Consider the following 17,462-nt stretch of genomic DNA (forward strand, 5'->3'; position numbering starts at 1 on the left):
TTTTTACACCGCTTGGTTTCGAATCTAATGCAAGCACTTTGTACTAAGAATGAGATACATTTTTAAAAAGTAATGCAAATTTATTGTTTAACGTATCCTAGTAACTATTAAATCTACCCGTGGTACAATCCGGCCAACGCTTCTTGAATAGCCCGTAGACAAGAAATGTTCGTTTGAAAACCACCCGCTTTTTCTGCCATATTTTCCAGTCTGAAAATTCGAAAAGAAGTATTAAATTGAATTCTCTTTTGCATTTTCCACAGAAGCATAAGCTACTAACCTTATATGCCTTATGTAGCCACTTTCAATCACTTCCTCTAGCGAAGGCGGTGCCGGTCCGTCGGTTTCGAACCCTTGAGCTTCGTACGTAAACAGCGGACCCTCCTCCAGCTTCGGAACGGCCAGAAACCCGTGCTGGCCTTGGAATCCGGTCGCAATGCCCGACGAGAAGTGCGTCTGCTTAGCAACGGGTGGCGGTGCGACCGGTTTCGGCAGTTGAATCTGCGCCTGTTCAGCTTTCTGTGTAAATTTGTCCACGATCGCGCTCGCATCCTCGTAACTAGCCATCAGCGAATCGATCAGCTCTTCCTTGTTTTTCGTCTTCTGTTTCCGGTTCTCAGCCTCGATCATGGCCAGCTCCTTACGCCGCTGCTCGAACTGTTCCTTCTCGTACTCGACAATCTGTTCCAGCTCTAGCTCGTCCTTGCTCAGTTTGCTTTTGTTCTTCATAATAACGTCCCGGTTGTCGCGCTTGTACTGCTCAATCCGTTTGTTGGTGTTGATAATGTCGATGTTGTTGCAGAGATTAAACACCAGCTCTTCGATCGTTTCCAGGTAATCATTGTACTCGTCCAGCGAGGCAAAATCATCCTCCTTTTTGTTGAAATCCTTCAGAATGCGCTTCCGTATCTGTACCTCCTTGTCGACGTTGGAATCTTCAAACAGCTGCACGCGGAAGTTGCTTCTTCGCAACGCCACATTACACTCCGGACACGAACCGGACCCTTTGAGAAACAGCAACTCTACACAGCTTTCGCACAATGTGTGACCGCAAACGTTCACCATCAGCTTCAGGGAAGGATTTCGGTATTTGGTCGTTTTACAACGCGGGCACACTTGGTCATCCATGTTGATGGTTTTGTTCCGCTGGGTTTCAGGAAGGTTTGAACCGAAACAAGCACAGCAGTATCTTGATAATATAATACTTCGCTTCCAGAACTCGTGTATAATGCAATAATCTGGCCTTAAGGAAGTATTCTGCTTGCCAGAAAAAGAATTTTAACCAACAGTGAACAGCTTTTCCGGAACGGAGAGTGTTTGTTTACGTTTTCCGCGCTAAAAATAACAGAAGGCAGCACGTAACGTCAACTGTCAGGTGGCAGCTGTCAGGCGAAATAAGGCTTTGGTCAAAACGCCTGCCCTTTTGCAATGAAGTTAACCTTTATTTGATTCCAAAACTTAGGCTGGACAGAAAGTCCAAGCCTAATTCCATTCACAACTAAAGATGTGATATTTTATCATTAAATGGCTATTTTTTCCTCCCATTTCCAAAGCATTGTATTTCATAAAATGTAATGCTCTTTTCATCGCATAAAATCATCGCATCTGTCAATGACATAACCTGGAAGAGAACCGTACCGCTGCATTTGACGCACTCGTTTATTTACAGCGGTAATGTTTATTCCGCGCTCTCCTCATCACACCAAGCGGCTTGGTGTAAATAAATGTAAATGTAAATAAAGCGCAAAAACCAGCGTTCTGCAATTCTGCCTTTGCGAAAGTGCGTGACAAAACAAAACATTACGTTCGCCTGTGATATAGAGTCATTCTCTTTGTCCATCAAACTTTGTCAGCAGTCCTTCCTTCATCTGCAGCACGGTAAGTACGAAACGTAGTCATTCAAACAAAGCATACAAGTCGCGTGATGTCTGGAACGGTCGTTGGTCGCGGGGGTAAGGTGAATGTTATCAAATCCCGCGATTCCCGCGACGAATTCCCTCGGGGGCCTATCTACCGACCCTTATCGCCATCGACGGGTGCTGCTCTTTGCATCACAAGTCAGTCGCATTCAAGAATTCGCTCTGGCAAGCACAAATCGGAACAAACAAATCGCGCGCACATCGATCGAAGCACGAAAACTGTATTTTTTGCGTGTTTAGCATTTTCGTTTTTTGTTTACTGGCTACATAACAGTCCGCGTAGGGTTGTGAAGGTATACGAAATGCTCCTATGCGGCATTCGGTGGTGAACATTCGGACGATATCGATTAGGCTACTTACGTTTTACGCCTTCTGCCGCAACGTCGAATCGATTGGAATAGCGCCAAAATATTAGATTAGGGAAAGTGGCCACATTCTTATACCGTACGCATCATTCTTATTCTCAGGTGAAGTGTAAAGGTTCGATCCGGAGATTAATTTCTACCTAGAGTAAGATGCATACACGCTTCCTGTTGGTATTTTGCGTTGTGCTGTTCGGCTGCTGCTCTCTATCGACGGGCGTGTTCTTCAACCACGGTGGCACGTATTTGGGGTCGCTGAAACACATCTTCAGAAAGTATGCCCATCTTCTAGAATCGGAACGCTACCTATCGCCCGTTATTTTTGGTAAGTATGGTATGCTAAATGCTTTCACCACTCCTCGCAATCGCTTGGAAGATTCTTTGTGCGAAACGTAGTGGTGTGATTGCTTGAGAAGGTCGCTTATCAATAACAACATAACAAGCAGGCAAGTGAGTCACCCTGAGAGCCAACCGGTAAGAGGCAAATAAATAAAGCAGATTTACGCAAATGATCGCACGATGATCGTACCACCCGATGGGAGGTAAAGCATCAGTGGCTGCGTAAACAAGCGTATTAACGCTTCCAATCATGTTAGCAAATACAACAAGTGAAATCGAAGCAATCCACTTTTTTAAAAAATAAAAAAAATACGTTATTTTAACCGTTCGCTAATTTCAGTACCCGGCGATGGAGGAAGCCAGATGGATGCAATGATCGATAAGCCCAGCAAGGTGTCGATCCTCTGCCAAAAGCACACCACCACCTTCTTCAACATCTGGCTTAATAAGGAACTTTTGCTACCGCTGGTGATTGACTGCTGGATCGATAACATTCGGCTGGAGTATGATAACGTAACGCGCACCTCGCGTAACGCTCCCGGCGTGGTAACGCGAGTGCCCGGCTTCGGTCAGTCGGAAACGGTCGAATGGATCGATCCTTCCCATGCGTCGGTCGGTGCATACTTTGTCAACATTGCCAACGCACTGGTCGCGAATGGGTACGTGCGGGACAAATCAATCGTAGGTGCACCGTATGATTTCCGGAAGGGACCCAGTAAGTACGCCGGGTGATGGAAGAAGTGCGATCATTCGTAGGGAACCATTACTGTACGTTATTGCTTCTTCTCGCTCTCTATTTAAAGCTGAACATAAGGAATACTTTCTCGCGCTGAAGTTCTTAGTCGAGCAGACGTACACGCTGAACCACGATACACCGGTCACGTTCATTGTGCACAGCATGGGTGCGCCGATGACGCTACACTTCCTGCAGCTTCAATCGGCCCAGTGGAAAGCGAAGTACATAAAGCGTGTCATCTCGCTGGCCGGTGCCTGGGCGGGCAGTGTCAAAGCCCTCAAGGTGTACGCGATCGGAGACGATCTGGGTGCGTTCGCGCTGAGCGGCAAGGTGATGCGTGCCGAGCAGATCACTAACCCTTCGCTGGCCTGGCTGCTACCGTCACCACTGTTCTGGAAGCCGAACGAGGTGCTCGCCCGGACACAGTCGCGCGTCTACACGATGGAACAGATGAGCGAATTTTTCACCGATCTTGACTTCCCGGACGGGTGGGAAATGCGCAAAGATTCGCTTCCGTACACGCTTAACTTTACCGCACCCGGGGTGGAGCTGCACTGTTTGTACGGCAGCAACATTAACACGGTTGAATCGTAAGTGTGTTTGCTAACGCATTTTTAAGCACTAGAACCGACCCGAAAGTAATACAATTAACCCGTGTTTGCACCCCCAGCTTGGATTACCAAAAATCGTACGATCTCAGCGGCACTCCGGTACTGAAGATGGGCAAAGGAGACGGTACGGTGAATGCCCGTTCGCTCGAGGCTTGTAAGCAGTGGACGACACAGCAGAAGCAACCGATCATTACCAAAGAGTTCCCAGGCGCGGACCATATGAACATTCTGGCCGATGTGAATGTTATCGATAACATCGTACGATTGCTGCTGTCCGATCTTACCGACTAAACACAGACCAAAGACGATTGCATTGCATGTGGTGCCATAGCTGTTACCGTGAGCTGTGATTTACAGCCCATCTCTCTCTCTACTCTTACATGGCAAATCAATTTTTCTTTCCCTTCCTGTACCGGGTGAAAAATATACGTCTTAGAAGACTTCCATCCCCGAACTCAAAGACTAAATAGAGATCTAATGTGATTTATGATTTTTAAGTTTCGTGCGTGTTGCTAGTTCGATAGAACCCAATACCGCTCTTGAATCTCATCCACTGTTCAGCGTGGTGGGGCACATTGTTGACCCCTTACTGCACCGTTCTGTTAAATAAAATCAATAAAGCAAACCTGAAGAAGTTGGAGTTTCTGCTGAAGCCTATTCTGTACAGCTGCTGCTGTGTTCGGTCGAAGTACAAGCTCGATTTCGATTGCACAATCCGCAAACACGGTAGTGACGTGTGTGCTCATGGTGCAAAATGGCATGGTAAAACTGCTTGCGGGCTGCTGTCTACAGCGTATCTACGTTTGGGAATGGTGTACAGTAGAAGATAAATGCAGCTAAAGGTTCAGCCGATAATGACCTTTTCGATTGTCGGGGTTCCTGCTAGAATTGCCGGCGGGATGTAGAATGGGTGCGGGTGATTCGGATTCGGTTAGGAATATCAGAACGAGGCAGCCCTTAGATTGCGTACCCTTTACGTAATACGTCCGACGGTCACCGAAGTCCGGATGATATTTCCAGGTGGTCTGTTGTGGCATTTATAGCTATCGATACGCGAACGCGAAGGAGCAGAATTGCATACTGCGCTTTTAGTTAGACGTAACGCTTTAGCTAAAAAAAAGTTGAATTATCTGTCTCATAATTTAGTTCAATTATTTTAACACATTCCACTCTTGATTCATTTTATTCGGAGTAGGTAAAATATACGGAAGAGATTTTACACAGGAGCAGGGGACGTCCAGATTTGCGCTTGAATGCGCTTTACCTCAGTGATGTATCATGATTTCAGTAGGACCTTGACATTTTGTCAAACCTTATGATTCCTTATCATCGCTCAGTAGAAAGAGTTCCTTGGAGCAAAGAGACCGTTGGACTAAGAGTTCCCTTGGTATGCCTAAGCCTACCTTGTCATAAGCTCGGCGAGACTCTGTGAAAAAACGACAAACATTCTTTGTAGACGAGGGCCCAAAGACGGCAAACACGAGGTCTCTTCGGCAAGATAATGCGACGAGGATTGAAGCAAGTGCTTTGAATTTGGGCTCTTGAACTAGGTCCTTTGAAGTAGGTCCTTTGGACTAGACCCCTTGGAGCAGGCACTTTGGGATAGGCCTCTTGAGCAACTCCCCTTGGACTAGGCCGCTAGCACAAAGCCGCCTGGATTAAGCTCTTAATACAAGGCTCCTTGGACTGGGTCCTTTGGAATAAGCCCCTTAGACTAGGCGCATGGACTAGGCCCTTAGAACTATGCTTCTTGAACTAGGCCCTTAGGTGTAGAATTTTTTAAGTCAAGTCTCTTGGTCTAAGCCCCTTGGATTTGGTCTGTTTGGCTAAGCCCCTTAGATTAGACCCCTTGGATTATGCCTATTTTCCTATGGCCATTGGACTAGACTCCTTGGACCAGGTCCCTTGGAAAAGACCAGTTGGACAAGGCCTCTTGGTCTAGCTCCCTTGGAACAGGCCCCCTTGGACTAGTTCCCTTGAAGCAGACCCCTTGGACTAGGCCGCTAGCACAAGGCCGCTTGGATTAGGCCCTTAATACACTAGACCAGACCCCATGGAAGGGATCCCTAGAACTAAGCATTGGCCTTGAAGCTTGAAACTAAGACTAGGCTAGCCCTTGGAAAAGTTCCCTTCGAGCAGGACCCTTGGACTAGTTCCCTTGAAGCAGCTCCTTGGGCTAAGCTCCTTCAGCAAGCCCCCTTGGACCTAAGCCCCTTGAAATAGGCCCCTTGGATTAGGTCCCTTAGACTAAGCTCCTTCAACTAAACCTCTTGGACTAAGCCCGTTAGACTTAGAGGCCTACCCTTGGAAGAGACCCCTAGTGCTAGGCCTTCTAGCAGATTTCTTGAGGCAAGTCTCTTGGACTATCCTCTTGGGCTAGGTTCCTCGGACAAGCCTCTTGGACTAGGCCCCTAGTGATAATCGATGTTGTTCAACAAATCAGACCGAAACACATCACACATTATCCTCCCGAAATGATCACCCAATAGGATAGAACCAGCTTATCCGACAACAGTCCCCTAATAAAATCAATAACAAAGTCAAGCATAATTTTGTGAAGAGCTTTGTAAAAGTTTGAAATAACTTTATGATGAGCGTGGATAGAAAGGATTGGATGCAAACTTCCTCCACACTAAGTTTAGCCAGTGGCTCAGCAAAGTAAACATGAAAATTTGGAAAAAGCTCCCCCACACCCAACCGGACGAAATGATACCGACCTTCCCACAAACGGGTGAAATGTTGCTTTTTTTCCCTACCCCACACGTGCTGTACGCCGCTTCCGATGGATGGTAAAAATAGTACGTGTGCTCCATGTCCACACGACCTATTTGAGGAGTTGGTAAAATTTTGGAAATGTATGCTGCGTAATGTATGGCGGTGGCCAGCAACCGTAGCTAGCGCTGCAGCACGTGGGGAGGCACAGATTCAACCATTCACCCCATTAGATTTGTGGGTGTGTGTGTGTTTGCTTCATTGAAAGTACTGCTTCCGATTCAGAATCAGAGTGTTATGGTTTTAAACTAAAAGAGTGTGGAGCGAAAAAAATACAAACGGATATTTGTGTGCGTGTGTGCTGTTTCCGGTCATTGCCTTTCACCCATTGGCAATGCTCGAGGCCACGTGCTAGCGAGTGAGCTTTGCGAATGCCGGCGGCTCGACCCGGCCACAGTTACCATTCGGCGTATCACGTGGGCCGTAGAGGCAATGGGTTTGAAAATGCAATTTTCACAGCAGCTAATTCACCGCCAGCCAATTCCCAGTGAGCCCGCCTTCCCATCCAGTAGTGTACGGTTGGCGGTCGGTGGCCGCGTAATGAACCTTACTAGTTGGCGACGCGCGTTTTTGCGCCTTGCGTTTTTTGCAGCAACGTGTGCGCGTAATGGATTTTTCGTGTTTTTTTTCCCCCGCTATCGGTCGTAGAACTTTTACCCATCGTCGATCACCTCAAAACCACCTGCAGAATGTTATTTACCCTGGGGTGGCCATCGTGTGTGCCTTTGCCCAAGATGGATTGCTCATTTGCAGAACGTTTAAGAGTACGACGCCAAATCACAACCATTACGCAAAACAAAACGTATGCGGTAACTTCGCTTTACCTAACCGTCCCGGGCTCTACTTCCCTTGGGAAGACCTGGACTTCCCTTGGAGAGGAAGACTGTAAGCCATCCCGGCGAAGGAACTTTATGTGCGTCGCAAACAAACAACACCACAGTGGCGTGGCTTCCGGCTGTGGGATAAAGTTTTTCGGTTAGCACCAAAACACCAACTTTCCCGGCTGGTGACTTCTCGTTCTGGACATGGATACGTTATGAGATGGACTTCCTGCCCCGGGAAAACCCCATCTAACCTTGACGCGAGTTAGGAAGCTGTTTGCTTGTTACCGTTACCGATACCTGGCAATCAGAAATCATTTAGCAATGCCTTAACGCATGATCCCATGCTATGCTCTCGCACAGTCTTCACCCCTTTACCTGCAAGTGCTACTACATCTGCCCAAAACAAAGCACAGACACACGAGTGCAGAGGGAGGGGCCGATGTGAGAATTCAACCGGTACGGCAATACGTAATAGGAAAAGTTTTGCCGGCCATGTTTTCCACGAGTTTTCCGCTATTCCGAAGCCTACAAAGGTAGGCCGAAGGTGCCGAGGGAGGGGCAAGGTATGGGACAGCGAGAAGCCTTGGGGGGCCTTACGTGAAACTGTTTACGATCGTTCGGTTCCGTTTTTCCGATCGATATTACGTTACGATGTGTGATTGGGATGTTGGCCCTACACCCGTCCATAGTGCCCAATAGACTCTTCAACGGTGAAAGACGTAATCGACTACTGTTTCATAGCTCTTTGATGTGTTTTAGATGGGCAAAAAACAAAAGCTGATGGTGTCGTAATACGCTAATTTCAAGCAGGATGGTGCTTGAGGTTCGAATCCTACACGCAACGGGGAAAAAACAATTAAAATTGTGCATGAATATAGGATACTAATCGAACGGCGCTACAACGTTGTATTTATATATTTACGCGATAATGAGAATCATGGGTACACTCCCATAATTTGTTGGCCAACGTTTGTAATGGGTGCCAGTGTTGCTCGGTCTCTGTTAATCAGTCAATGCAAATGAGCATCACGTTCAATTAGCATGACGATGGTAATCATCACCTGCAGAATAATGGCACTGATCTAGATAGGAAAAATGGAGCAAAGGTTACATCTGTATCTCCCGTTCAAAAGGAGTGCCAATCACACGAACATTATCACCGTGCGTGGTAGGTCAAATCTCAGCTGGACGGGCGATCCGGTAACAATAAATCATCCAGCGTGCCAGACATGAGCATTTGAGCCCTTTTTTTTGGCATTACAAGCTCCACAAGTCTTGGCCTGCGATTCCTGACTTTCTTGACTTAATTTACCCGTATCTGGATAATCATTCCTACGTGCGAGAGGATGGACAGGATAGAATTTAAGCTAGTTCCTTTTGCAGTTTGAACTAATGCGGCTACCGTTGCCATTACCTGGCCGTTTCCGTTATACCCTGGCAGACAAGAACTAACACTTCGTTAATCTTCAGAGCGAGAGATATAATAGATTGATGTAAAATGTAACAAAAATTAATATATTATAGGCCATATTCACAAGGCAATATATTGGGTTATCTGCTATACATACGATACACAACCGACCTGCCAGCGATTCGCGCTACCATCCAGATATATCTCTTCGCTTCGATAACAGCACCTTAGTCGTTGCGGAGAAAATCTTGGCCCAGCTTCCAAACATTACCCAGCACTGCCTTAATATTATACGCAACTGAATAGCGACACGTAAGATCAAGGCGTAACGGTTGACCACAAACTCATCGTCAGGAGTCAGACAAACAATATTATTTTTAAATGTCTCATGTCTCAACAAAATATTTGAACGCACTTACAAATCTTCAAAGTCGTACGATGGACAACCGCGAAGGTAGTTGGCCACTCGTTGCCGCAGGACTCCCACCAACAAGAATAACTCGCCGTACACATCTCAGCCGCCTATGAGGGAGACCTCAGAACGTCTTCGTTCCTTGGCGACTCTCACTGACAGGGATTCGCGCTTTGCAGCGGTCTGTCAGCTTTTCAGCTAGTTGCCCCAGGCTTGCGACGGCCTATGCAGACGAAAGAGGAATCCTGCCAATGTCGAGCACCGCGGAGCTTAACGCTTGGGACGAGCCCTTGGTTGGTTAGCCAAAGACAAGATTGGCTAAGCCCTGATGCCGAGTACTGTCTGGTCAAAATAATCGCGGATGGGGTTACAACAAGATTACTTGGTTCACCTAGAATGAAGATTTCTGTAGAGAAACAATCCGACGAAAACATTTTTCTTTTCTTCTTCTTCTTCCTTGGCACTACAACCTCGAGAGGTCTCGGCCTGCCATTTCTGGCTTTCTGTGACTTGGTTTTACCCGTAGTAAAGTAGTCACCCTGACGTCCTGGTCCTGGTGGTATAAATTGATCACTCCTGGTCAATCACGGAGTGACAGGTATAATGATCTACAAATCATAGAGATGCATAATAAGAGAATTCAAAAATTAAGCTTGTTACTTGATAAGGTATTGAGAGTGATTACAAATGCTTCATATAGAACTCGGCTTACAGATCTCTACAGCTGTGAAGGAACGTTATCCTTAGAAAATCTTATTTTAAAAATTACAGAGACTTCAAAAAATGCTTTATTACTACCAGAGAATGAAATATCACCTTATGAATTTAAGAAGACGAATAGATAATAGTAAGAATTAGTTCCTAATTAGCTTTAGAGTAAAAGAAGGTTCGGGTGGTAATAGGTTAAAGTTATGTGAACAGCCTAAAGACACAGGTAAAAATGTACAATTAGTCGTTAAAAAACAATATGTTGTATCTCGTGGAAGCATAATTTTGTATCAAACTGGGAAAAGTGAATTAGAATCAGAATTCTTTAAGAAGAAGAAGTAGATAGGTGATATCTGGATGTTACCATTCTGGCCCATGCCAAGGGGTTTGTCTGTTTTTGTCTTAAATCTAACGCTAGAGAGAGCGATCAGAGGGATGCAAACTTCAAAGACTATCTACTATAAGTCAATTCAGATGCTGACATATACTTATGAGATAAACATAATGAAATTCAATTGCCTCCTTTGTGGCAGAAGCTTACCAAGGGTTCGAGCTAACGACACAAAACCTCGGATTGGAGATTAACGGTGCGAAACCCAAAATGATTACAAAGTTATCTACAAACATGAGATGATCACACCTTTGAAGCTATCTAAAACATAAATCATCATTGGTCACCACGCCAAGCAGGGAGCTGGATGTCAACTGATCGTACCAAAGCCTCAAAATCGGTGCAAAACACCTGTGGCTTTCTACATCTAAAATTTACAACCTCAGTACTCCCACATGGCTCTGGTAAATATAACTCTGGCCACAGCTCCGGAAGTTCTTTTAACCGCGAGGATGAACCTTGAGGAAAAATTTGAACTTCTCATGTGCAGAAGGACAAAACAATGGAATCACTTTTAAATTTCGCAGCTCAAAATAGAGATGGAAAGGATGACAACACAAGGCGATTGAAGCGGTTGCATCATCGAAATATTAAGCATAATAATACATAGCTTACAACAGATTGTCCGTGATAAATAAGTATGTAAAAAACACTGTCATGCAAGTTTCATAGCAGCAATCTACAATAGAAACGCTTCGAAATATTTTATTACAAGTAAAAATACAAGCTCCTTTTCCATGTCTCATTAAGCCTGGATGTCATAGACCTCAATTGCCGTCAATTAAAACACTTTTACAGAAACTTTTGCTATCCATTCAATCGTGATTCGACAGTCGCATAGACATTAACAAATCCTTTAAACTCCTCCAGAAACTGCGATGAACCTAATGGACCAGCATTGAATGATATCCATTATGATATCCAGTCTAACTCACGTGGATGCGCAATGTTGTTGTTGTTTGTAGAGTTTAAAGAGACTTTGGGTCTCTTGGACCTCTTTCGTCTCTTACCTGTAGTATTGTTCCCGTTTTTTGTTTTGTATGATTTAAAAATGAATTTTTGGTTATTGTACTATTATTGGGAAAAAAGTGAAATTTAAAGGATAACGGGGATAGGGAGGATTAATAGTGTGAAAAGTTGTTTAAGGTAACTCAAGCCCCTGAACCTTGGTTGCACCAGACCAAAGGAGAGAAGCAAATCTCTCTCTTGGTCGAATTTGCCCCTTCGTGAGTTGTTTGGTAACTCCTACCTTCTGACCATGTATGCTCCAGCCTGTATTTAATACAGTCAAATTAGCTACTTGGATTATATAGTTATTCCTCTCTTCTTTTTATATTGTTAATATTTTGATTATTATTATTATTATTATTATTTTTTTGTTTCAAATGAATTTAAATTTTGTCATAAAGTTGCGTTTTCCTGAGGAATCGCAAAAGATTTTTCTGTTTTTTGTCATCAGGCGACAAAATATCATCGATATTATCATCCAAATTACACGATTTTTTAAAAGTACTATACCCGTAGCATTCTGTTAGAAGATGTCGGACTGTGGTTTGTTTCCCACAGAATCGGCAGATTGGTGGAGATTCTTTTGAGAATAAATAGCTATGTGTTAAGAGGGTGTGCCCGATTCTTAGCCTTGAGATGACCTGTTGGTCTTTGCTGTTCTGGAGATCTGGCCATGGTGATGTGGATGTTTTGATGAATCTTAGTTTATTTGATGTGTCCTGTAACCATGTGTGTTGCCAAGCATTGGTAAGCTCGTGTTTGCACTTTTTTATTGCATCCCTTTTGGATAAGGGATGTGTATTTATATCTGGTGATTTTCGGCCTTGATTAGCGAGTCTATCTGCTTTTTCGTTTCCTGTAACTCCGATGTGGCTTGGTATCCAACAGAAGGTTATGTTGTTTTTATTGATAGCCAGTTCTATTGATTGAATATGCGGGTCTTTAATTTGCCCATGTTCTAATGCAGCTAAAACACTAGCGCTGTCAGAAAATATTACATTTAGTTTGTGTGGATTAATGGCTTCCTCAGCAGCTATGGTGATTGCTATGGCTTCAGCGGAGAATATTGACGTAAAGTCAGGTAATTTTACTGCAGAATTAGTGATTGGGATTGTATTTTCAGAGTAAATTCCACAACCAGCCTGAATAGTGTTAATCGAACCATCCGTATAAATTTTGTGATATGTTGAGTAATTATTTTTAATATGCTCTATTGTGAGTTGGTATGCTTGATTCGTGTTTGTCCTAGTAAGTTTATGTAAGGTCCAGTCTATCGTTGGTGTTTTTTCTGTCCAAGGGCGTCCAGACAGGCGAGGAATTTTTAAAACCTTTGGCAGTTTTAAGTTTGTGATCTCTTCAAATCTCGCATTAGTTCTATTAAGTAAGGAAGTACATTCAAACTCTTTTTCTATACAGCGGCACGCAGATCCAATCAGTCGCATTATGGCAACATAGTTGAATGGGAGTGCTCCGCTTTCGCATATAAGGGAATCCGTAGGGCTGGTTTTGAAAGCACCGGTAGCCAATCTGATTGCTGTATGATATATGGGAGCTATTTTTGTATGGAACGTATCAAATTGTGAACTAATTATTTCTGTCCCATAGAGAATTGTTGGAAGAAGCCAGTTATTTATTAACCGGATCATGATTGCTCTCGAGGCTCTGATTTTGCCCGAGCCTAACATTTTAAACAAATTTGAGTGGGATTTCGTTATCGTTTTGATGTAATTACAATGTGCAATAAAGGACATTTTGCTGTCTAAAATGACCCCTAAAATTTTTGCTTTACGGACATTTGGTATCTGTATACTATTTATCTTTAATGTATTATTTGGGCGTGAATGTTTGAGATTACAAATATGTAATATTTTGCATTTATCCGGAGCCACTTGAAACCCGGTCGATTTGCACCACTGTTGTAGTTTATATAGACCCTTTTGCAGTTTTATTCTAGCTTCTCTGGGTGAAGAGTCCATAGAGATTATTGTTATGTCGTCTGCATATACTAAACAGGTAACATTTTTAGGTATGGAAAAGAAAAGGGATTCAATACTGATAAGAAAAAGAGTTGGCGAGAGAATAGCGCCTTGAGGAACACCGTTTTCCACCTTTTTTATTTGAGAAAAAGCGTTTCCTATTGTGATTGAGAATGTCCGGTTTTGTAAAAAGTTTTTTATGAAGATTGGCAAATTTCCTTTGAAACCCCAATTTTTTAATTGTTTTAAAATGCCATGTCGCCATGTTAAATCATAGGCTTTGGCAAGGTCTATTATAGCTAGATCTGTGTGTTTTTTATTTTCTTTTGCTGTTGAAAGCATATTGTCCAGTTTTGCAAAGTAAGTTTCTGTGCCATGACCACTTCTGAATGCGTGTTGATTGATATGTAATAGTTTTCTGTTTTCCAACTCGTGGCTTAGTCGTCTGTTGACCATCCTTTCTAAGATTTTACTTATACAGTTTAATAATGATATTGGTCGGTAGCTATTGACATCAAACGGAGATTTTTGTGGTTTAGGTATAGGTATGACGTAACTATGTTTCCATCCATCTGGAATTTCACCTGTGTGCCAAATATCATTGTAAATTTTTAACAAGTACTCCAATGCACAAGATGGGAGGTGTTGGAGCAGTGGGTATCCCACACCATCTGGGCCAGCAGATTTTCCATTGCACTTTTTTAACGCATGTTGAAGCTCTTGTATTGTGAATGGTTTATTGTAGTGTATATTTTGGGAGGTTGTAAAGGAGAGACTTTTTTGTTCGGCCGCTACTTTATACTTCAAAAATTTGGCAGAGTAACTTTTGTTCGAGGATATATTTTGGAAATGTTCAGCAAAGCTCTCAGCTATTTCGCAAGGATTAGTGATTGGATTTTGAGGATTAATTAGATTTGGAAGGTGAGAACACGATTTTTGTCCTGTCAAAAGCCTTACCCTACGCCACACTTCTTTGGAAGAAGTGGATGGGCTGATTTCCAGGATAAGTTTTTCCCAGGACTTGGATTTTGCCTTGAAAATTGCTATTCTGGATAGTTTATGTGCATCTTTATATTTTTCGTATATGTCTTGGCGAATGTGATCGTTACAATTTGAGGGTGCTAATTTCCGGAGTTTTCGCAGATATTTTCGTCTAAGCCTTATCGCTTCTGCTACCTCCCTATTCCACCAAGGAACATATCTTTTGGATATAGTTCCATTGGTTTTTGGGATGCTTTTTGAAGCCGCTTCTAATATCAGCTCTATGAGTCTTTGTTCACTCACTGTCATTGAACTCCATGGGGAACTATTTAGCACATGTTGGTAGGTTGACCACTCCGCTTCTTCGTATTTCCACCGTGGTCGGTATGAGGGTTTTGTTGGGTTTGGGATTGAAGGTACGTGCTTAATTGTTAGTGGAAAATGGTCGCTGCCAAAAAGATCTTGTTCAGAACAAAGGCTGAAGTTAGTGACTATTGAGTAGGAAATTGCACAGTGATCAATTGAGCTTTGATGGCCTGTGGAAGGATCAATGCGAGTGGGAAATTGGTGAAAAATTGCGTGTATCTGGCTATTTTCAAAAGTGCTATGAACAATTCTGCCTCGATTGTTTGTTATGGGGCAGCCCCAGTCCTCATGTTGTGCATTAAAGTCTCCTATAAGAAGCATGGGGTGTGGTATTATGTTGATCATGTTATTTAGTTCCGTTTCGATATCGTAACTATTGTTTGGTGATAAGTATAAGCAAATTATATAAATTTCTATTGGGCTTTTTATATGGGCACATAGAGCTGGCATTTTTGAGTTGATAGGAATATTTTTGTACGGTAAGTCTTTATAAATTCCAATACAGATGCTATGATGTGTGGTGGAGGAAGGCTTAACAATCCATGCGTATTTATTAAGAGGAGTTCTATTAAGTATGTTTGGAGGTATATGTGCTTCTTGTAGGGTAATTATACTCGGCTCATGTTTGTTTATTAATAGCTTTAGTTCATTCAAGTTTTTCGAAAAGCTTCGTATATTCCAATTCAACAAAAATTTTGGTTCTGAATTCCCGTTGTTCGTATTTATGTTTTGGGTTGTATAATCCATTTAAAAATAAAAAGAGTTTTCGTGTACTCAAATCTTCAAAAAGTCACTTATTTGTTGAACGTTTCGATTTTTTTGTCTGTTTTTCGTCGCTGGATGATGTACGTGGGTGTTTAAAGATCATAGTTTTGTTTGTTGCTGATGGATTTGTGTTGTTTGGTTCTGAGTAATCTGATTCCATGTCTGATTCGTTTGGCGGTCGGTGTGTGGTGTTCTTTTGTTTTGTTAGTTTTTCTACAGTTTTTGTCAGAGTTTCGATTTGCTCGTTAAGCTTATTTATTGTTTTTACGAGACCTTCAATTATTTTATCTTTTGAGTCTGACTGATGTGCAGTAACCAATCTTTGTTGCACAATGTTTGCCATGGTTTGTTTTTGATTGTTTTGTTCTATTTGTGTTCGGGCCTCTCGGAAAGTGCAATTTTGGTTCACTTTTATTTTGATAATTTCAGTTTCCTTCACATATAATGGGCATTTTTTGTCAAATGTGTTGTGGTTTTCCTGGCAGTTAGCACAGTTTGGAGTGGAGTTACAGGGACCGTGAGAATTTTGTCCGCAGTTTGAACAAATTTCTTTGTTTGCACAGTTCTTTGTTGTATGTCCAAAACGGAGGCATTTGTTGCAACGCATCGGTCGTGGATAATATACCCGTGTTTTTATCCTCTCTAGCCCAATGTATATATATTCCGGGATTTTCGTTGCTTGCATTGTCACGACGTACGAATTTGTCGGCGTAACTTGGCCGTTTATTCTCTTCGTGAATCGGTACACTTCCGTTATGTTTTCGACTGCTAGGTGTGTTTTTATTTCCTCCATGTCCATTTCGTTTATCGAGTTGCACGTGAAAACAAATTTCACGGAATTGAGAGTAGCGTGTGGTGTGATTGTTATTCCCTCGCCGTTTGTTAGAGAGGAAATCTTTTGCAGTAAGGTAAAATTTTTTTCGGATCTGGTTTCGATGAGATATGTGCTATTGTCCAGTTGACGTCCCTGCTCTATCTTACCTATCGCTCTCTTGATGGTGTCAGAGAGAATCCATGGGTTCTTTGGTAGTTGCTTTCCTTCTAAAGCGCGTAGAACCAGGAACCGTTTTTCCCCGTATTCATTTGTATCGTCCAAGTATGCCGGCAGCGTTCTCCCTCTTTGTTCCGTAGAACGGAGCGGGGGGAACCCGGCAGTGAGGGTCGGCGAACTCATCGCGACACCTCACGCTTCCCCGAAAACACTGCTGCTGTTTTGTTGTTTTGCACTGAGTATAACTCGTTCAAACTGGATTTTTTTTTTTTTTTTTCCTATAAGAATCGTAACAGTTGGTGAGACAAAAAATATTCTGATTTTGACTTTGGCACTGAATCACAAACACGTCTGTTCACGTTGAGCGACCGACAGCGACTGGTGGATGCGCAATGCTTCCGGTCATACCAACACGTGGTTCCTTGGTTGGTACCGTGTACGGGAGGATTCGTATTAAATATTTATTTTTTGACACCATCCCGAGGTCGACGTTTGACCGCTCGATGTATCTCGCCTAATGAAGGCTCGTCCTGTTTGAACTGACCGATAATGAGCGACTATTGCAGTGGACGCTCGTCAACGTGACAGCGGTTGGTTAGTTGACCCGTCGCTGGCTAGGCAGTGTAAACGAGCTTGGTCCATAACACTGGGCATCACGTTTGATGCGACCTCGATGCAACCGTAAGTACACAAAAATTTGCATCATCATGTACGGTTGAGTGTGCATATTGTTTCTCACTCTCTCACACGAAGCCTGTGGAAAATGAACAATGAGTGCATAATTTACGACGAATTGCAATGAGTCCTGGAAAAAAGAAACGAACCTCCATCGTGTGATATATTTATAGCTTTCGGATTACCTTTAGACACGGCGTATTGAACACACACTG

General features: G+C 43.2%; 2 protein-coding genes across 3 annotated transcripts; one reads left to right on the top strand and one right to left on the bottom strand.

Annotated features, from left to right (window-relative positions):
- Positions 1–55: 55 nt before the first annotated feature.
- LOC118508976 (CDK-activating kinase assembly factor MAT1) lies at positions 56–1,353 on the bottom strand. Its single transcript, XM_036048956.1, has 2 exons — positions 281–1,353; positions 56–210 (listed from the first exon to the last, which is right to left on the bottom strand). Exons 1-2 carry the CDS (start codon positions 1,126–1,128, stop codon positions 114–116), a joined length of 945 nt encoding a protein of 314 aa, XP_035904849.1. The 5' UTR covers positions 1,129–1,353; the 3' UTR covers positions 56–113.
- A 294-nt stretch (positions 1,354–1,647) lies between these two features.
- Positions 1,648–4,604, top strand: LOC118508975 (phospholipase A2 group XV-like). 2 transcript variants are annotated; one of them, XM_036048954.1, is made up of 5 exons: positions 1,648–1,878; positions 2,387–2,606; positions 2,961–3,335; positions 3,424–3,946; positions 4,027–4,604. In XM_036048954.1, the coding sequence occupies exons 2-5, from the start codon at positions 2,435–2,437 to the stop codon at positions 4,256–4,258; spliced, it is 1,302 nt and encodes a 433-aa protein (XP_035904847.1). In that variant the 5' UTR covers positions 1,648–1,878; positions 2,387–2,434; the 3' UTR covers positions 4,259–4,604. The 2 variants fall into 2 exon arrangements, with proteins under 2 accessions (XP_035904847.1, XP_035904848.1); XM_036048955.1 differs by lacking the exon at positions 1,648–1,878 and adding an exon at positions 2,014–2,212.
- Positions 4,605–17,462: the final 12,858 nt, after the last annotated feature.

Source organism: Anopheles stephensi, chromosome 3, assembly GCF_013141755.1.
Source record: "Anopheles stephensi strain Indian chromosome 3, UCI_ANSTEP_V1.0, whole genome shotgun sequence".
NCBI lineage: Eukaryota > Metazoa > Arthropoda > Insecta > Diptera > Culicidae > Anopheles > Anopheles stephensi.

Coding starts and splice junctions, on each gene's coding strand:
- LOC118508976 (XM_036048956.1), bottom strand. CDS start 1,128: ATGGATGACCAAGTGTGCCCGCGTTGTAAAACGACCAAATACCGAAAT. Junction 211..280: donor GGCTACATAAGGCATATAAG/GTTAGTAGCTTA, acceptor TCGAATTTTCAG/ACTGGAAAATATGGCAGAAA.
- LOC118508975 (XM_036048954.1), top strand. CDS start 2,435: ATGCATACACGCTTCCTGTTGGTATTTTGCGTTGTGCTGTTCGGCTGC. Junction 3,336..3,423: donor TGATTTCCGGAAGGGACCCA/GTAAGTACGCCG, acceptor CTCTATTTAAAG/CTGAACATAAGGAATACTTT. Junction 3,947..4,026: donor AACATTAACACGGTTGAATC/GTAAGTGTGTTT, acceptor TTGCACCCCCAG/CTTGGATTACCAAAAATCGT.